The sequence below is a fragment of the Tamandua tetradactyla genome, chromosome 7, assembly GCF_023851605.1.
Source record: "Tamandua tetradactyla isolate mTamTet1 chromosome 7, mTamTet1.pri, whole genome shotgun sequence".
NCBI classification, from domain to species: domain Eukaryota; kingdom Metazoa; phylum Chordata; class Mammalia; order Pilosa; family Myrmecophagidae; genus Tamandua; species Tamandua tetradactyla.
In genome coordinates this window covers 164,767,296-164,788,687 of record NC_135333.1, presented here as the reverse complement: position 1 = coordinate 164,788,687, position 21,392 = coordinate 164,767,296, and the positions used below count along the sequence as shown (strand labels likewise).

At 36.2% G+C, this 21,392-nt stretch overlaps 1 protein-coding gene and 1 long non-coding RNA gene across 3 annotated transcripts in view; one reads left to right on the top strand and one right to left on the bottom strand.

Moving 5' to 3' along the window:
- LOC143642805 (uncharacterized) overlaps positions 1 to 21,392 on the bottom strand; it is a 102,426-nt gene that overhangs the window by 21,112 nt on the left and 59,922 nt on the right. Inside the window, exon 3 of the long non-coding RNA XR_013155875.1 lies at positions 6,449 to 6,606. This is a non-coding gene — a long non-coding RNA (uncharacterized LOC143642805). The remainder of the gene's footprint in view (positions 1 to 6,448; positions 6,607 to 21,392) is intronic.
- FGD6 (FYVE, RhoGEF and PH domain containing 6) overlaps positions 1 to 21,392 on the top strand; it is a 151,338-nt gene that overhangs the window by 71,822 nt on the left and 58,124 nt on the right. For both annotated transcript variants that reach the window (XR_013155874.1, XM_077111630.1), the window contains exons 4-8: positions 184 to 251; positions 334 to 364; positions 15,065 to 15,216; positions 17,647 to 17,803; positions 19,396 to 19,483. Coding sequence is in view for 1 of the 2 variants with exons in the window: in XM_077111630.1 (XP_076967745.1) it covers positions 184 to 251; positions 334 to 364; positions 15,065 to 15,216; positions 17,647 to 17,803; positions 19,396 to 19,483 (496 nt within the window). In the remaining variant the exon portion in view is untranslated. The remainder of the gene's footprint in view (positions 1 to 183; positions 252 to 333; positions 365 to 15,064; positions 15,217 to 17,646; positions 17,804 to 19,395; positions 19,484 to 21,392) is intronic.

Here is a 21,392-nt window from a genome sequence, read left to right as displayed (position 1 = left end):
AATAATTATTAAATTTCTTCTTTGCACCCAATGGACTCATGTTCATGTGCTATCTGTAACGGTCATTTTCCCTGCAGAGTGTGACTTTTCAGTTTTGACCACTGACCAGCAAGACTTTGGTCCAGCAAGACTTTAGAGCTACTCAGGGCAGCTCATACTTTCTTAATGTGCTCTTATCCACAGGATGAAGACACTGGAATGAAAAGTAAAGTCCATCATATTGCCAAGGAGATCACGAGTTCAGAGAAAGTGTAAGTATCTAGTTTACAATTCAGAAGATTTATTTTTCCCATTGGCTCATTTAAAACATTTCTTTTGTTACTGTTTTTACAGGTTTGTGGATGTGTTAAAACTTTTGCATATTGTAAGTATTTGCTAATATTTTCTTGAGTCTAAGACTATTCCTTTTTGTTCTTTTCCTACTCCCCCAATTTGTCAGTATAACTGGCTTAGGTAAATCCCATGTAAACACATGTATTTTTTAATGTAATTTTTAAAAAAATTTATTTTGTATTATCAAACCAAAACAACATGACAAACATGAACATTCTTAACATACAAACATTCCATGTATGGTGTACAATCAGTGGCTCACAATATTATCACATACTAGTATATTCACACCATGATCATTTTTTAGAACATTTGCATCACTCCAGAGAAAGAAATAAAAAGAAAAAACTGACACATACCATACCTCTAACCCCTCCCTCTCATTGACTACTAGTACTTCCATCTACTCAATAGATTTTAACTTTTGTTCCCCCTATTTTTTTTCTATACCCCTTACTACTCCCTTTCCTAGTTCACTAGTATTTCAATCTACTCACTTTAACGTTTGTTCCCCCTATTATTTATTTATTTTTAATCCATATATAGATAAAAGGAGCATCAGACACAAGTTTTTCATAATCACATAGTTACATTGCAAAAACTGTATCATTATACATTCATCTTCAAGAAACATGGCTACTGGAACACAGTTCTACAGTTTCAAGCACTTCCCTCCAGCCTTTCTAATACACTTTAAACTAAAAAGGGGATATCTATAAAATGTGTAAGAATAACCTCCAGGATAACCTCTCAACTCTGTTTGAAATCTCTCAGCCACTGACATTTTATTTTGCCTCGTTTCTCTCTCTGTTTTAGTCGAGAAGATTTTCTCAATCCCTTGATCCTAAGTCCTAGCTCATTCTAGGATTTCTGTCCCACATTGCCAGGGAGGTTTACACCTCCTTGTAGAGAGGGGGAGGGCAGTGAGTTTGCTTGCCATGTTGGCTGAGAGATAGGCCACATCTGAGCAACAAAAGAGGTTCTCTGGGGGTGACTCTAAGGCCTAATTTTAAGTAGGCTTAGTCTCTCCTTTGTGAGGATAAGTTTCATATGGACAAACCCCAAGATTGAGGGCTGGGCCTATTGATTTGGTTGTCCCACTGCTTACAAGAATATCGGGTATTCTCCAAATAGGGAAGTTGAATTTTCCCCCTTTCTCACTATTCCCCCAATGGATTTTGCAAATACTTTTTTATTCACTGTTCAGATCACTCTGGGATTTAATGGAACATCACTCTGGACAAACAAATAGAGAATCTCATGCCCTATTCAAGGTTCCATGTACTTATGGTGTTCAATTAAACTGTCCATATTAGTTATATTAGGAAATGTACTAGTCAAAATATAAATTATATATGTATATAAATATAAAAACATTTTTTTCTTTAGTCTCACATGTAAGTTGAAGTTTTAAAATATGAATGACCATCTTTCTTCAGCACCCTGCAATAGTGACATGCCTTTGTTCTTCCTCATACAAAAACATTTTTTAATTTGCACATTTACTATCATTGTACACTGTAGACATTCCTAGATTATACCATCTCAGTTTTTATCGTCTATCTTTCCTTCTGGTTTCATTTGTGCCCCCAGCCCTCCTCCCTGTATCATTCTCACGTTCCGCTTCATACCACACACATGTAGTTTTAAAGTCACACATTTATAAATTTAGAATTTTTTTAAATGTATATATCTCATGTTTGTATAGATATACCCAGATGCTTTCTGAAAGTGGAGCCTTTATGTCTGTATCTCTAAAGTCCCCAGATTTTCTATTTTCGTAATAAAGAGTTTTTGAAGTGATAATATTTGTTCTTGGCCATTTGCAGATGTCTACTATTAGCAGGTTTTGCACTGGCAGTGAATAAAGAACATTATAATCATTGGTCAAAACTATTCTCCTTCTATCTGAATAAGCCCCCGTTAGCTGAAACTTAAAAATAGACATTTTTATAACTAATTTTTTAAAGCAGTTTTGTTGAGATATAGTAATGTACCATGCAGTCCATCTAAACTGTACAATCACTGGTTCACAGTATCATCATATAGTTGTGCATTCGTCATCACAATCTATTTTAGAACATTTTCACTACTCAAAAGAAAAGAAGAAATCCAAAGCATCCATATCTTTTAACCCCCCCACACCCAGTTTTGACCCTTAGCATTGGTGTGGTACATTTGTTACTGTTTGTGAAAGAATATTAAAATATCTTTGTTAGCTATAGTCCTTATTTTGCAATATTGGTGCATTTTTTTTCCCATATACCATTCTATTATTAACTCCTTGTAATAGTGATGTACATTTGTTTTGTTTTATGAAAGAACATTTTTATATTTGTACTAGTAATCACAGTTATCCACTACACTGTTATACAGTCCCATGTTTTATCCTGTAGCTTTCCTGTTAGTGATATACATGACTCTAAATGTCCTCTTTTAACCACAGTCACACAGTGTGTTACACACACCATAAAGTGCTACTATTACTTTTATTCATTTCTGCACATTAAATTCAACTTAATTAAAAATTCTACATACAGTAAGCATCCACTTCCCATTCTCTACCCTCATTCTACCTTCTGGTAAACTGTATTCTAGATTTTAACTCAGATTTTACAAATCTTAATTAGCTCATATTAGTGAGACCATATAGGATTTGTCTTTTTGTGTCTGACTTATTTCACTCAATATAATGTCTTCACGGTTCATCCATGTTGTCGTGTGCTTCAGGTCTTTATTCTTTCTTATTGCTGAATAATGTTTCATCGTAAAATGAACATTTTATTTATCTGTTCATCAGTTGATGGACCGTTGGGTTGTTTCCATCATTTGGCAAGTGTGAATAACGCTGCTGTGAACATCGATGTGCAAATGTCTGTTCACATCCCTGTTTTCAGTTCTTCTGAGTCTGTATCTAATAGTGAAATTGATGGACCATATGGCAGTTCTATACTTCGCTTCCTGAGCAACCTCTAAACTGCATCCACAGTGGCTGCACCATTTTACATTCCCACCCACAGTGAATGTGTCCTGTTTCTGTACATCCACTCCAACACTTGTGCTTGTCTATTTGTTTAATAGTGGCCATTCTAGTAGAAGTGAAATTATATCTCATTGTGGTTTTGATTTGCATTGCCCTCATAGCTAGTGATATTGAGCATCTTTTCATGTGCTTTTTAGCCATTTGCATATCCTCTTTGGAAAAATGTCTAGTCATATCTCTTGCCCATTTTTGAACTGGGTTGTCTTTTATTATTGAGCTATATGATTTCTTTATATACTCCAAATACTTTCTCCCTTTGAATAGGCTGTTTTTTTACCTTTTTGATGAAGTCCTTTGATGCAAGAAAGTATTCAGTTTTGAGGAGATCCCATTTATCTATTTTTTTTTTCTTTTGTTGCTGGTTATAACTAACTTTTTAAGCTTTTATTTTCAGTTCTTATAGCTGTGAACTTGAACGGACCTGTTAATAAGCAGTTAGGATCTGTTCGCATTTCACATGCACTCCTTTGTACCTGCAAGTTTTCACAAGTTTCAGTAAGCACTGGCAGTTAAAATTGCCTTTACTGTTACATTTTATCCCAATTATAGCTTGGCAAGAGATTAACATTTAACAAAGGAAAGGATAAAGTAGATGAAACAGTGAAGAAATTGAAGTGAAAATTACTTACGTGGTATAATTATTAACATCATTTTAAACCTAAATTCTGAGAAATGATAGGTTCACACAATAAATACCTATTTGTGCCTCTGCAAAGAATATTATTGTTTTCAGTTTTCCTCTTCATATATACATATGAACATGAAAATAAAGTTAATAGGTGATTCACATTCATCCACTGATTTCCCTTGTGCTCTATGCTTGGAACAGTGGAAACATAGAGGCCTAATTCCTGTGAAAAATTTCTAGTTTTGGAAAAATCATTTTCTAAAAAGTCAACTTGCTAATTTGTCTTGAAAAATTATTTTTCCTAAATAGCTTCTTACATAACTCTTGATTGTTTTGGTAACTCTTTTTAATGAATTAGAAAAACATTTTAGCACAATATTTGGCCCCCCAGAATTTAGGTCATTTAAAATAATTTAATGAAAGTAAAGAGTTTTGAAATGATTTAGTTTGTTGCATTTCAAGCATATTGTTATTTAGATACTTTTCAAAATAAACTCCATATGCCTTTGTTGCTGGGCCCTGCATATCCCTATTGTATAAACAATTGGAAGAAAATGAAAAGCTAAACTGCTGTTTTATGAAAAACTTCATGCATATCTTTAGAAATAGTAAATTATATCTATTTTCTGATAGAAATGTTTAAATGGAAAAAGGACCCGTCCAAGGAAATTTTAAGCATATCCAAGCTAATTACTGAGCTCTTAGAGGCAAAAAAAAAAAAAAAAAGGTATTTTGAGGGCAGAAAGATTGAACTTGGGCCTCAGTTTTTACTGTTTCAGCAAATCATGCATGGAACACATTTATTGAAGATACATCTATGAATAAAGCAGAGTCCCTGTCTTCATCATGTTTACAGTCTAGTTCAGTAATACCCGCATCTTAGACATGAACAATCAGTGGAATAAAATATATAAAAGTGCCTAGTATTGCCCATGAAACAGTAGGTTCTCAAATGGACTTTCCTTTTTCTTTCTACTACTACAAGGCAATAGACTTCATGATTCTGGCCCTTTCAAATGCCTTTTTTTCCTGTACTAAAATTTATTTTAATGAAGTAAATTTTTATTCCATAGATAAGGAGACAGTTAAAAGCTTTACAGCTTTATTTATTTATTTAAATATATATGTCCTGTTCACACCTCTCTTTGCATTTTTATTTTTTTGAACAAATCAAAAACACTAATGAATGGACAATCAGACCAAAACATTCCCCATATTATCTCAGGTCTTATAGATCTGATAGCTAGCCTCAGCCTCTTCCCAACTGCTATTGAACAGATCGAATCATCATCAAACTATCTTGACTTTTACATTTTCAACATCTCCTGTCTTATGTACACAAGCTCAGTAGAGCCCAACTCTTGTGGGTATCTTAGTAAAAGCACATTAACCAGGCTATGAGCCTTTACCAGGAGGAGCTTGACACCAGTATAATGGGGATCCTCTTATTTCACTCTACTTTCCCACCACCCTGTTAAAGCTCACATTTAATCTTCTTGCAAAGGTACTTCATAAAGTAGCATTGGATAGCTTTATACTGAGTATTACTGCTATCTGATTTCATCTAAATGAATTAATTTGTATGTTATTTGATGGAATATGACTGATTTTATTTAAAAAAATTTTTTAAACATACCAACATATAAACACGAGCATTCTTACCGTATGATCATTCCATTCTTGGTATATAATCAGTAACTCAGAACATCATCACATATTTGTATATTCATCACCACGATCATTTCTTAGAACTTTTGCATCAATTCAGAAAAAGAAATAAAAAGACAAAAGAAAAAAACTCATACATACCATACCTCTTACCTCTCCCTCTCATTGATTTCTAGTATTTCCATCTACCGAATATATTTTAGCCTTTGTTTCCCCTATTTTTTTTCTATACCCCTTATCACTCCCTTTCATTGATCACTAGTATTTCAATTACTAAGTTGAATATAACTGATTTTAAATATCTGTATCGACAAGATTTAGGTAATCCAGTTTTGGGGTTTTGTTTTTTGTTTTTTGGGGGTGGGGGGAAATCAACCAGACATCCAAGTGGCTTGCGAGAAGCTATTGTTTCAGTAATACATGATTTCCCATGAATACTTTTCTGTATTAGAGACTCTAGAACAGCACTGTCTATTAGAACTTTCTGAAATAATGGAAATGTTCAAAATCTGCATTCCAATATCGTAGTCATGTATATGTTTTTAATTTTATATGCCACTACAGCTCACTAACATTTATTTATTTAGAATTTATTTAGGTAGATAAAATAGATTATAGGAATAATATTTTCGATCTAAAGTTAACTAATGAATTTTTATCATCTAAGCAATTATTACATTGAGAAGAAATAGGCTTGAATGGGATGCAGCACATTTTAAAATATACCGAAGATTCTAAGCAGCATCCTGTTCAACCGAGGGCTTTGATCCATCTACCTGGGTATTGGTGAGAAAGCATTGGGTTCTCAGAGGCAAGACTTTACAATTTCTGTTCTATGTGGCACATTCTCTTCAATGGCTGTCATGAGCTCCTGGACTTTGCAAGACTGAATAAACGAAATGTCCAGTGCGCACATTGTCTCCAAGTCGATACCCTATTAAATGCAAAGAGAAAGGAGATTCTTAAAGTCAGTTTCTCCTTTTAGTAAGTGGTAGTACCACCCACAAACCTGCCAAAGCCAGGAAACTAGGATTCCTTCTTCTTTCTTCTCACTCACCTCTACCGTCAGTCATTAACATACCTGTTGATTCTACTCCCTCTTTACTGCCACCAACCTCGTCCAGAATACCATGATCTCTTACTCATACTACTGCCCCAGCCTCCTAAACAGCTTCCTGTTTCCATTGTTACCCCCACTCATAGTCTATTCCTTACGGAGTGATTTTTCTTAAAATATATATTGAATCATTCACTTCTGTCCTTAAAACCTTTTAATGATTCTCACGACATTAAAAATAAAATCTAAGCTATTTACCGAGGACTTTAAATAGAGTGATCATATATCCCAGTCTGCCTTTGACGATTCTGATCATTGAATTGGCATAATATTATTAATGGAATCCTTTTCACTCTAAAAAGTGATCTGGCTTGGATGATAGATCCAATACTATGGCCCCCCTGTTTTGAAGATGCTACGTGATTTGGCCTCTGGTAATGAGATGAGACGTTAGAGAGAGGCATTCTCCCACTCATTTACTCTATTCTGGCCACACTGGCCCCCTTTGATTTTTAGTTCAGCACCAAAGTTATTTTTTGCTCAGAGCTTTTGCCAGTGTGATTTCCTGGAATGTTTTTTCTTCCTTCATTTTGCTCATAGCTGGTGCTTGGCCTTAATGGTTACCTCCTCAGTGGTCTTCTTTGACCATCCTATTATCTTTAAATTCTTTTTTTTTTTTTTTTTTGGCATGGGCAGGCTTCAGAATCGAACTCGGGTCTCTGGCATGGCAGGTGAGAATTCTGCCATTGAGCCACCATTGCACCACTCCATCCCATTATCTTTAACTTCCCTTGTTTGTTTTCTTTTCGGCATTGATTATAATTTACTTGTTTATTTTTGGTCTTTTCTGTTCAAGTGTTAGCTAGCAAGGGCTGGGATCATATGTCCCTGGCGCCTACCATAGTTCTTGTTGGATGATAAGCACTCAATAAATATCTGTAGAATGAATGAATGTGACTTATTAGTTAGTATTTAAAAATTCTGTCTGTTCCACCCACTAACCATGTGCCCTGTGACAAATTAATCAAGCCTTGGTTTCTTCTTCTGGAAAATTGGAATAGTAATAATAATAATAACAACAATCAGGACATGAACTTGGTGTGATTAAATGAGATCATGCAAGATAAGTGTTAACTGCTTAATTAATTTTAGCTGCAGGTTAAGAGGAATATAGATATTATAAATATTAAATATATGCATTTAATATAATAAAAATGTTATAAATATATTATAATCTATATCATAAATGTAAATTTATCCTTAATAAAGTACTCTGTTATTGTTGTGTCTCACATAATATGTTTGAATGGATGATAAAAAGCTGATCAATAATACTTGGCAAAACTATATTTACGCTTTTTTCCCTTTGTGTCAGAATTTTGACAAATCCAGAGATTGCTATTATATTGTATGTAAATGCACATTTTAAAGGTGAAACTCCTTATACATCTGATATAATTAAGTACATATGAGATAGTGGGGTTTTTGTTATCTTATTCGCTTTCTAATGAGTGAAGGATTTAATAAAGTTCTTGATAAAAGTATTTTATAAATGTCTATATGATTTGCTTATTTATTTATTTAGAAAGGGATCTTTTGGACAAACTTGGCAATACTGGTAGTACTGGTGATGAAGCATCTTTGCTCCAATGATTCTTTAGACTGGGGCATAACATTTCTTAGAAAATTAGATAGACTCTTTCTCAATAAAACCCATAGAGCTGGAGGTGAGGATACCTGGGCATCCACATGTCTTTTAGTAAAACAGAATATATCTTTTATTTTATAAAAAGCATTATTAAAGTCTACTCTGATAGAAGTCTCCAGTTCTCATGTTTTCCCCATAATTAAAAACACTTCGTTCTGTTCTACAGAATACACCTTGCCATTTGAATCTTGTGAACCCTTTAATTATCATTTATTCTTTAATTGTAAAGAATCCTCCTTTAGTTTCTATTGACATGCCTACCAAACCTTCACTTTGGGCAGCTTCCTTCAGATGGGGACAGCCCTTGGCTGAGTGAGTCACTATTGAGAATGCCTCTGCCTTTCTCCTGAGGGCTGTTTCCTTCTCCTTATATGCCTCTGTTTCAGAGCTCTTTTTCAAGGCTTCCAAAGACTTAAATGATCTTCATGTGATCCCTTAAATTAATCGAGTCTGCTTTAGTGAAATAAATAGCCTTCAATTGAGCACTTTCTAGATGCCTTATAGCATGCTAATCACTTTACATCAGTGACCTATTTTAATCTTCATACAGCCCCATCAAGTAGATATTATTTCTATTTTTTAGATGAAGAGAGTAAACTAACTGAAAAGTAAGTAACCCATTACTAAATGGCAAAGCCAGACTTGCAGCTCTAGTTTATCTGAGCCTTCCCTTTTAGAGATTGTTTAGAAATTGCTCAGAAATGGATGTTTGAAATTTCTGCTATGCTTTTTGTAGTGTCCCTTTGGGCATATTAACTTTTCTTCAGAATTATTTTGATTGCCCGGAAAACCAGAGAAATTCTAGAGTTTTTCACCTTCTAACAATGAGAATGAAACTGGGTATTGATCACTTAGGACATACCATGATGATGAGTTGTTAATGTTATTGAAAGAGATTCAGGAAGTCATGTTTTGTACTGGTTTGGCACTGGTGGTTATACAGGATATCATATACAGCAGATAGAGGCAGTAATTTCATTGGGCTAATATTATCATTTTAAACCAAAGTCAAATTGTTAATGTGGGGACTTTTATTTCATAGTTTCGCACTCATTTCTGCATATTTATCGTAGCTCTTTGACCTCAGCAGCTGCTTTGCTTTTGCTTGATAGGAAATGATTCTTAATTCTCTTCATGAAGGCAGGGAGCCCTGCAAGCTCAGTCCATATGTCCATTTGGCCTTTGTAGTTAATGGTGTCATGATAGTGGTTAAGGAATGCCCTAGGGTCAGGAAGCAGAGTCAGGACAGCTGGTAATTAAGTCACATACTCCTCTTTGGCACGGGAGATGTAAAGCCTGACCCAATGAACAAGGCCATCTGTTTTGTGCTTCCTTGGCTTAGATGTTCATACTCTGTTTGCATTGACTTTTCCTTAGGTCTTGCACAAGTAATCAGAGCTGGCAAGTCTAATTATGTTAAGGCCTCAAAGGAACTGAGTGCTTCTTTTTGGGCGGTAGGGTGCATGGTCTGGGAATCGAACCTGGGTCTCCTGCATGAAAGGCGAGCATTCTACCACTGAACCACCCATGCACCCTGGAACTGAGTGCTTTTTAAAGTTGATGTGGTTCTTATTTGTAGGTTTTCTGGGAATTAAGAATAATATTATGATAAACATTTTATATTTCATAGCCCGTTTATATTTCTAAAAAATGCCAAAAAGCACAAACATTTGGTTACTTGTGACCAGAAACTAGTGTGTAGGTGGTTCAATTTGTATATAGAATCTTTGGTGGGTTTTATGTTAGAAAAATAGACTGCAGTCTGTGCAAGTTAGTACCAGTAAACTCCATAGCTTGCCTAGCCTTATCATGCTCTAACCACCATCACCCTTTACTTGAATTCCTCAGCTTTTCCAGTGTGAAAAAGTATAATCTGGCTCCAATTTCTGACATGTGAATCCTGCTGTTTTGCATCTCTCACTGACTTAGTCAAGGCGGTGTTGGTGAATTTAGATTCTCCTGCACAAAAATAGCTTTGCCTCTGGCACTTAAGTGTCATCACACTTTCCCGAATTATCCTGGCTGTTAACATTTAAAAAAATAATCAGACATATGTTGCAATGATCCTTTTTATAAAAAAAGATGTTTTCTCCGTCAAGTGGCACCAGTTCTAGAACTGGCTGAAGTTCCTGAAGTGCTGAGAAGTTAAAGAGCCTGTATGACATTCCTCCGTGAATTAGATGCATCTGGCACTTAGGCCATGCGTACTGCTTTCCGGGGATGGTGGCCTGAGGTGAGGGACTGAGACTGGTTCTCAGAGTTCCTGATGTTGCAGACGAGGTTTGATGCAAATGTACTGTTGTAATGAGCTCTAGCTGCCTGGAGGAAGAGTCCCCTTTTATTTTATTTTTTTTAATTTCTTTTTTTAACATTACATTTACTTTTTTTTTATTAATTAAAGAAAAAAAGAAATTAACACAACATTTAGAAATCATTCCATTCTACATATGCAATCAGTAATTCTTAACATCATCACATAGATGCATGATCATCATTTCTTAGTACATTTGCATTGATTTAGGAAAAGAACTAGCAAAACAACAGAAAAAGATATAGAATGGTAATACAGAGAAAAAAATAAAAATAATAATAATAATAAAAAAAGAAAAGGAAAAAAACAAAAGGCACAAACAAACAAACAAAAAAACCTATAGCTCAGAGTCCCCTTTTATTTTTAAAAAGGCACCATGAAGACAAATGATGGCTCTGGTAGTGCTTGCTTTGACCATAAAACTTTCTGGGCTCCAGAAACAGTTTTAATAGATAGCTGAATACAAACCCTGTATTCTCATGGTCTTTATTAGATGTCCTTTTTTGTACTTTTAATTATTAAATTTCTATTTTATTCTGAAGCATTACTCATTTTTTAAAGGCATTGTGGGACATTAGTTTATCCAGACCCACCTATAAGCATCCAAGTGATGGAAAAATTAATTTCTTTCTGGTTTGTGATAGAGGCCTCCTCCAGTTGGAGGCAGCCATCTCACTGGTTGGCCCAGTTTGAATTTGGCTAGTCTCTGTTGAATGTGTCTTAAATAAACAAGTTGCCTTTTTGGCAATGGTGGCAGATATATGGAATGTAGTCTGGCAAAACCTGTGTCAAACAGGGTCCTTAAGTTATTTTAGCAGCTAACATCTCCTGTCATGTCATGGCTGAAGAAATGCCTTCCAACTGGAAAACAAAAGTTATCCTGCTGGCAAGGAGCAGACATATTCATCATTTACTCTACTAGAAGAAATGGAGTACTTACTGGCTTACTGAGCAATATAATATCTAAATTATAGCAATATAATATCTAATATTCTATCTAAATTGCATTATATCTTATATCTGAACTGATTTAAAATGATTGCTATAAAAATAATTGCTATAAAAGATGTTTAACTCTTGCACTTTGAATACATTTGCGATTATGAAACTTATTTGTATTATGTAAATGTAGTCTGTATGTGTGTATTCTATAGTTCTACCTGATGGCAGAAAATCTAATGACTTTCAACTGTGTTCAGTACTGCAGTTTTCTTTTAGTGAATGTGAGCGCTGATAGTAACAAGCTGTCAAGAGGTGGAATTTGGCCAATATCCAGTTGGTTTCTGGAGATGTTTTGTGTGGCTTTCTGAATTGGAACTTATAAAAGTTACAAATTCTTATTTATAGTATTAAATTGTACAAGTCAGTTCTTTTGTTATTGGGGTAAGGTGGCTGGTTTTGGGTTAATGTGACTATTCGACAATAAAGTTACTCAAGTACTGAAGCCTTAGTGAAGGTGTTTTTTTATAGCATTTGTTAAGCAACTACAGGACTGACTTATCTACAAAAGTCATACTTCAAAAAAAGAATCCTTTCATGTACTTTTAAATTATATTTGAGACTTTTGTACTTTAGGCAACAGAAGAAACATAATAGTCTTAGTAAATATGTATACATTGGGGGGCAGGTGTTGAAGGGATCAGGGAGAAATCACTCTATCTGTTTGCATATTTAATTTTCCCAGTGAATTCCTCTAGGCAAAGTGTCTTGAAATAAAAATAAGGAAAGTATATTCTCTACTGAGCTTCCCTCTAACCACACCTTTGCTTTTGGATTCTAATTAAAGCTACTGTTTCTAGGAAAGAATAAATCTTTGTTTTTGAATCCTCTGAACTATAGGACAGATTTCACTACTGTTTTAATTATATTTTTAGCCCCACTGTAATGGGATAGTGAAGTCTAGGCAGATAATGATCTTTTATTTCTCAGTCCTCCCAAGTGCTAGGGTGTGATGGTGTTGATCTGTCTTAAAACATCGTATAAATAATCTTACAAAAACACGGGTGACTTCCCTGGGCAGAAAAATGGCCTACTGTGGTGTCAGTGGGAACCCCCTCACTCCCACCTTGGTGCTTTCTGTCCCTTTTAATTTGGTCTGCTAGGAGAGACCACTTTCCCAGCTTACAGGCATCTTCCACTGATTTGGGGACCAGCTGTACACTTAACTGTTGTCCTGGGGGGAGTCATGGGTAGGGAAGGTTGAAGCTAAGACCTCTTCACCTGCCCTACCACTGCCTTGGTCTTTAGAGTCCTGTGACTTAGGGAGTCCTTTCACAAGGTTAGGGAAGATGGGGCCCTTGCTGTCTGCTCTAGGGTGTCAGCTGATCTAAAGCTCTTTAGGCTTTGTAATGATGGGAGGGTAAAGAGATGTTTAGTCATTCCTGTTTCTACCTCCCAGACTGGGCCTGTTACAGGCTCAGTCCCAGTATACCTTATCCCTGAGTTCAGGGACTTGGTTTCTCCCTAGGATGGGGTGGGGGAGATGATGCTTTCATGAGGCTTCCCTAACCTCCCAGTCAAGGCTAAGTAGAAGACCCTGCACAACATCTGGTGGAAGCCCAGGCCTGTTTCAAGTGGACTTAAGGCACAGGTACCCCTTTTACTTATATTCCAGGTCCCTGGGCTGGCTCTTCCTTCTCTGCATCTGCCCCTCTCCTCCAATCCTCAAAGCCTCTCCAACTTGAAAGTAGGATAGGGCACCCAGAGGCCCAGCCAGTCGCATTAGGGCTCTTGCCAAGTAAGAGGGAGTGTTCACACCTGGCTTCAGTATTTTCCATGGCTGGGTTTCCAGGCTACTTCCCCTATCAGGGCTGCTGCTTCCATGCCACCCAGCTCTTATGGCTAGCACTAGAGCTTGATAGTTGGCTTACTTGGTGGCTAGGTAGAAAGAAATTGAATGTGGTAAAACAAACAAACAACAACAAAAAAACCCTTGGCCCTGATCCCACAATTTTTTCAACCCCTCAGGTGCCTGATAGCCCCTTCCAATCACCCCCTACAAGCTGGTGACTGGGCCTTGCCTCTGCTAGACAAAAATCCAACCCAAATATTGCCACCAGCTGTCTGTGCTTTGGAGCTATAAACCAGAGACTGCAGGAATCTGGCCTGGTCCCCGCCTTCCACACTCCCTGTCCTGGCCCTCAACTCAGCAGCAGCCTCCTCCTCTCTGCTCTGTCTCATTTGTGCTCTTTTTCTTTCTGCCAGTATTATATGTTCCGGTGGTATCTAACTAAATACTGATTTCTACTTTTCTTGCTCATGTACCATTAGAAGATATAAGTCTTGGGGCAGGCCTCATTCCCTTACCACACCCACACTTGGAGAGTATATACTGCATTATAAAACTCTGTTTGTACTGGAAATATTAATGTAGGAAGCTTTTAGTATTAGTGATATGCCCTGTCAGTATAGGTCATACAAGCCATTCTTAGATACTTGGTATTTTGTTTTTTCTGTTCCTATCTGTGTTCCTATCTGCTCCAGGGGGCTGTCCTGTCCTTTTGTACAGGTTCCCCAGCCCAGAGCCCACTGGCCTTGCTGCCTCCCACCTTTCCTCCCTGCCTAACCTTAGAGAGTCTTATGTTCATTGCTGTGAATTATATTGACACTCTATTAGTGATATGCCCTATATTGGCTAAATTCAGTCCTTGAATTTGTAGGGGAACCTAGCAGCCATAGAAGCATAACTTACCCCTAGGGAGGCTGGGGAGAAAGGTTAGATTTTATATTCAGATTTGTGTGTGTGTGTATGTGTGTATTTTTGGCTTGGGGGGTTTTTATGTTCAGCCCATGTTCTATTTCAGTGCCACTGAAGTTATGAAAAATCCCGCTCTGGGGGTGGTTGAGTGGGTAGAGGAACAAAGCAGTGGGTGAAAAAGGGAATGTATGACAAGAAAAATTTTTGAGAGAGGTAGAAAGCCTGATGGAGTCTTTTTGGAGGTTAAATAGAGGGAGAGGAGTTTTTTCTTGATTCTGTGTGCCAGATACTTTATGAAAAAAATTATATGCAATATCTACTTGAAATTTCATAACAATCCAGTAAAACAGAAACTGTTATGTGGCCATTTAACCAGTGAGGATCCAGAATTGCTTAGGAAATTCTTACTGATAGTATACAAAGGGGCTTTTAAATCCAGGGTAAAAGTAGTTTAAATAAATGATGTGTGGGGGAGGAGGAATCAGCTACTTTCAATTCCTAATTCTTCAGAAGTACAGTTTTGCAATTTATATTGCTTTAGGGAAGAGGGTAATTGGAAACAAGTGTTTTATCAAGTTATATGTGTGTGTATTGTTTTTCCTCTTCTGGACTGTAATAGGATTTCCGGGATGCAGTAGCACATGCCTCCAGGCAACTTGGAAAAGCAGTGATTGAAGACCGGATCCTCAGTCAGATCCTATACTACTTGCCTCAGCTGTATGAACTCAACCGAGATCTCCTGAAGGAACTGGAGGAAAGAATGTTGAACTGGTAAAAATGGACTGATGAGTTTTTCCAGAGTTTCCATTTGTAGATGAAGCTATAAAGATCCAGTGTGCAACAGAGAGGTGGTGTTCCTTTCATTTGGACTTTCTTGGCAGTTACCTGTAGATTATTATTTTGATGTTTAAAATTAACAAACTTGGCACTCAGAATTCAAGATTATAGTTTTTAAAAGTCTTCAGGAGTGCTGCCTTGGAGAGTACCCGTTCTTCGGCCAACTTAACTTTTTATATGTGATTTAATAATCAAGATTTTTGAGCTTGAGGGAAGGTACTTGATATACTCACATTGGAGACGTTTATCTTTTCTGGAGTACAAGTCAAGACATTCCATTTGCATTTTTTTTTAATATATATTTTTATTGAGGTATCTTCTTGCACTCCCTTTGCATTTTTGAAAGGAGCCCTCTTCTGAGATACCAGGAGGGTTTCCTTGTTGCTATGGAAAGGCAAATTTATATATGTATGAAAAAATTCTAGAAACAGGTGATTTCAGAGCAGGAAAGAAATACCAAGATTGTTGGAAGCATTTCCAGTGGTTTACAGAAAGAAAACAGTAGCTTTAGTGACATCAATGTAAATATGTAGAAAGTTTAGTCCAAGGGAAATGAATTTATTATTGAAGTATGTAGGGGACCTAAAATGATTAGAATAATAAAACATCCACTTCAATGGATTATTTTAAAAGAGAGCTTAAATTCCTTTAAGCTCTCTTTAAATATAATTCAGAAAATAGCTCTGCCTGTTTTTAATGTATTATACCTCTGCATGTGGGGAAAATATGCTAGATAAGCATTTAATGCTTAGCTGTAGCCAAAGTATAAAACAGTATAGAGTTCAGAACCGAGGATTGGCTAAAAAGTAGTTTTTAAAAGTCTCTGTAGTAATAAAGTGTAATTACAAAGAGTTTTGCTGTCTCATACATGGTCATTTTCTTATAAAAATTAGCATCTTATAAATTTATCTTAATTGGCTTGAAAAGGTGTATGTATTTATGCACGCAAGTGTTAGAAAAGGCTTAAGTATGATCTTTAGATCTATAGATGCTCTGTGTTAAAAGCATTCCTAGGGAATAGACTAACTACATTGATGTCTTTGAGTCAAGACTTATTTTTTCATTTTAGTAAACTTTCTGAAGTCACATTTTCCTTTGGCTTTTAATAGCAATTGATAAAATATTTCATTTTACATTCATCAAGTGTTTGAATGTCTATTTTGTCGGTCAGTATTCTAGGGTGCTAGGAATATAGCAGTGTAGAAGACAGACAAGTCTTGTTCTCATCTGTGGACATTTTAATGGAGGAAAAACCAGAGAAATTGACAAGAAAAATATTAGATTGATGCAATCTCTGATCTGCAGAGAATTGAAATAGGATAATATGATTGTGAGTAAAGATTGGTTGGCCAAGGAAAACCTTCTAAGAGAGTGGAACCTTAAAATTCACATCTAAATGAAAAAAGAGAGCCAGCCAGGGTTTCATATTTGGAACCATTAGTAAAAATATATGGAATATATTTTTGGAACCATTAGTATATATGGAACCATTAGTAAAAACTATACAGTGAGTATGAACTCTGAATGTTAAAAGAATATGGAAGAAAAATAAAGGAATGAAGTGCTGATACGTGTTACAACATAGATAAACTTTGAAAACATTATACTAAGTGAAATAAGTCAGACACGAACACATAAAACAAATATTATATACTTCTACTCCTTTCAGATAGGCACTAGAATATGCAATTTCATAGAGATAGAAAGTAGACTAGAGGTTACCAGGGCCTGGGGGAATGGGGAAAGAGGTATAGGGAGTTATATCTAAATGGATGTGGATTTTCTGTTTGGGGTGAAACTCTGTTGGGGGACGAAAAGTTTGGATAATGGAGGGTGGTGATAGTTACAATTTGTGAATGTAATTAATGCCACTGGATTGTACACTTAGAAATAAAGTGGAAAATTTTGTTATATATTTTATCACAATAAAATTTTTTAAAAATAAGAAGTATAAAGAAGGTCAGTTAGAGAATATTGGAGAAGTGGAAGATAAGTGTGAGATGATTCAGAAAGCAGACAGCAGCAGAAACTGTGGGGCTTGGGAACCCAAAATAGGGGGATTGTTGTTATGCTAAGTGCAATTGGAAGCTGTTGGAAATCACATATGATATACATTTTTAAGACGCTTTGTAATGAACGATGAAATGTAGACAGCAAGAAAGGAAGCAGGAAGATGAGGCAGATTGTTTTCACAGCCCAGGCAGGAGATGATGGTGGTAGTGGAAATGGTGACAGGTGGGCAGTTTTGGGAAATGTTGCACAGAAAACGATAAGGAACCATAGGACTCTGACATAGAAGGGTATGTTTTACCTAAATTACTGATTCTTTTTTAATGTGTTTCTGTATCTCTTCTCTATCCTTAGGACTGAACAACAAAGAATTGCTGATATCTTTGTAAAGAAAGGACCATATCTAAAAATGTATTCCACATACATCAAAGAATTTGATAAGAATATAGCTTTGCTGGATGAGCAGTGCAAGAAAAACCCAGGCTTTGCTACTGTTGTCAGAGAATTTGAGGTATACACTCAAATATTGAACACTTCTTATTTTTTAATTCAACCTTCCCTTTTATTCTTCTAACAACTAAGATAAATAATGCAAAGGAAATAGAACATATGTTTCCCTTTAAATAAATAAATAAATAAATAATTTGATTTTAGTGTCAAAGTTAAGAAAAATTAATAACACGTCCATAGCATGTCAAAGCTTTGTGTTTTGATTCAAATCTATGAGGATGCAAGCCTGATTTGATAAGGGATAAAATGATTTAAACATTTTTTTTTAAATTGGATTCTGGCTAGTTGCCATAAAATTTTAAGCCAACAATTTTGGGTAAATTTTAGGTTAATATAGATCTTAGTACTTATTTTTTATTTTGAAACTTAAAGATCAGTGAATTTCAATCACACAAAACTAGAAATATAAACTTTTAGAAGTATTAGAGTGCTGCTAATTTCTTATTTGTACATGGACATATAATTAAAAAATCAGTGTAGTCTTTTTTTTTTTCTTCTTTTCCTCTCCTCTAGTCTCTTTAGGCTGTTAAAATAGTGTGATATAGCCATGGCAACTTGATAATTGTCCTAGGTTTTGTTAATGTCCAGCAAGTTGTTCTCTTGCCTTGGCAGCAAAAGAAGATGTAAAATGGGAGAGTTAGCTATTTGGCATATGTTACTTGCATGAAAGATGCTTTCTTAAAGGGCATTACTGTTGTAATTTCTTAATTATTCTGACGTAAGTATCTGATCTATATAAAAAGTAAAGGACATTTTATTGTGGTTCTTATGATGCAGATGCAGGGACATTTTCAAGTGGCTGTCTTGATGCCATCTCACAGCAAACCCCTGGGTTGGAGAATGGGGGTGAGGCTCAGGAATGGGCAGAGGTGTCTGTGGTATATGTTAAGGGAAAGAGTTTTAAAGGCAGGGTCAGTATGTCGTGATCAAGACAAAATGGATCCTGAACCAGATGTCCCTTTTTTCCACTGTGATTTGGAGCTGTCATTTATAGCATTCATCTGAGAAAGATTTTTACATCCTTCAGGCATGTTAGAGAAGGAATGCCTAGCAAGCCTGCTTATTGGGTTATCTGTAGTTTCCCCCACCCCCAGCTGGTTTGTATTATGTGTATATTGCCTTAAAGGTTCTGGTTATTATTTGAATCTAACTCCCAGTAGTCTTATTTCTACTGCCTAATGTTGGAAGCAATGCATTGCTTTCCTGGTCCATTGAGGGTTGTATATATTTATGACTGTGTTGCCAAATGCTCTTTTAAGTGGGAACTGCTGAGCTCCCTAGTAGGGTGGGCTCTAGCTGGGCTAGAAGGTAGGCTATGGGAGCCACCACACTCTGTGAGAGGACTGGGAGCAAGTTTTTCCTATGAGGCTGTGATGATTTCAGAGGTCTACCTACAAAAGAGGGTGGGCTAGATGAATCTGGCTAGTTCTCCTGTGTTAATATAACAGCTGTGCCTTAAAATAAAGTGGTTCCACCTATGAATCCCCTTCCAGAGTGCCTGGCTGTTTAAAAGTTGGCTTCCTGGGCACTTGCATCTGGGTACCTTGCCTTGAAGTGAACACTGTGGTCACTCTGGATAACTTTTCCTTTCAGATGAGCCCTCGCTGTGCTAACCTGGCTCTCAAGCACTACCTCCTCAAGCCAGTTCAGAGGATTCCCCAGTACAGGCTGCTGCTGACAGGTGAGCTTTTTCACAGCTACCAGCCAACCAGCTCCCCTCTTGCTGCTCTTACACAATTCTGCTTTTCCTAAGAGTACTTCTCATTATATATCATTCTGGTAACTACTTTGCCTAATATTTGGATTTATAGATTGCTTATATACTTCGTATGTGCATTGACTGAACAAACTTCTTTCAGTTCTTTGATCATGTCATGTGCCTTCTCACCCCTGAACATTAATATATGCTATTCCATTTGCTCACCAGTCCAATCCCATGTTTTTGCTTCATTTTTACCTGGTTAATATTATCAATCCCAAAAAGGTATTTTCTTGACCATTCGAGATGGAACATAGCATCTTCTCTCATATTTCTATAGCATCATGGCCCTTATCACTTAACTCAGAGGGTTGTGACAAGGCTTGATTAATGAGCTCAACATTCCAAGTGCTTACGATAGAGTTTTGGACATAGTAAATTCTAAATAATTCTAAATAAGTTGATATTTTTAGTAGTGGTTGCAGTATCTTATCACCATCATCACTATTACTACTTTATTTGTTTTGGGTTGTAGTCTGTCTATAGCTTCTAGTAGATTATAAGGTCCAAGATGGCAAGTCTGTATCTATCTCGTTAACCATTGTAATAGCAAAACAAAACCAAACAACCAAATAGGAGCCGCTCTGATTTGAGTGAAGGCCAGGCACTGTACTTAGAGGTTTATATTCATTGACTCTTTAAATCCCCACCATAGCCTTGCAAATATCACAATATTGCTTTCACAGATAATAGATGTAAGTCCCGTTCTTTCATCCGTCCTTAAAGTCCTATGAGTTTTTTTCTTGTAGGATCTAGTGAGTTTGTCACTACAAAAAAAGCTAGTATTGAATACAAATATACTAGCATTATATCCAAATATACTGCTGGGTCCCATGAAGTTTTTGCTTGAAATGGACTGGGTGTGCAGTGACTTGATATACATATATAACATGCATTAAAAATTGTATGAAATGGACAAAAACCATTGAAATGGCATCACAACTTGAAAGTCAGTCTGTTATTTTAGGTACATAAACTTTGAAGTACTTGGTCCTATCCGAATTCTTAAGAAATGGTGTGTGTGCTTTTATCTTTAACTTGATTCCTTCCCCTTAAACCAAGAGTTAGCTGTATTTGGAGTTAGGTGGTGAATCAAGGAATGCCAGGTTTTCTGGATTTCTTTTAAAGCAAAGTCTTCAGTAATGAAAGACTCACTGGTGATGAAGAAAGCTGACATTTCAGCCCCAGGACCTGGTTGCCCTAGGTGTGCTTAGTTTGAATTCTTACTGAACCAGGCACTAGATTTCTCTCTGGGATGACATAAAGCAGACCAAATAATTTGAGGATGTCCTGTCCATCTGTACTTTTTTTCTTCTGCTTTTGGCTGAGATTTACAATACACAGGACAAAAGGAAGTAGATACAGATGTTGTGTTTTTGCTAGATAAATTCAGTGTGTGTCATAAGGCAGCTATGAATTGGGCTATTTCCACAGCTGTCAAATGAAATACTGTTTTTAGTGGCAAAGGACAATTACAGTTTCGAAGTTGAGAAGGATGGAGCAAAATTTTGAAAATTGAATATAAATTTTTATCCTCACCCCCAAATTTACACTTTTAGTTCAGGTTTCGTGCTGAGTTTGTTCTTGATTGAGAAATATTGAAATAACAAAAGCAAGTCTTTAAAATTCTCTTTACGAGAACAGAACAGATTTCATTTGTTTTATAATGCAACATAATGTGAGCTTAGGGTTTTTATTTTTGAGCTGGCTCTTGTTTGATCTTAAAGCTGTTTATGCCCTCTTCTTCCTTAAATTGGAAAATGTTCCCCACCTAAATGATGCAGAATGCTTGGCATATAAGTAGGCCTTCAATAATTATGGACTCATTGAG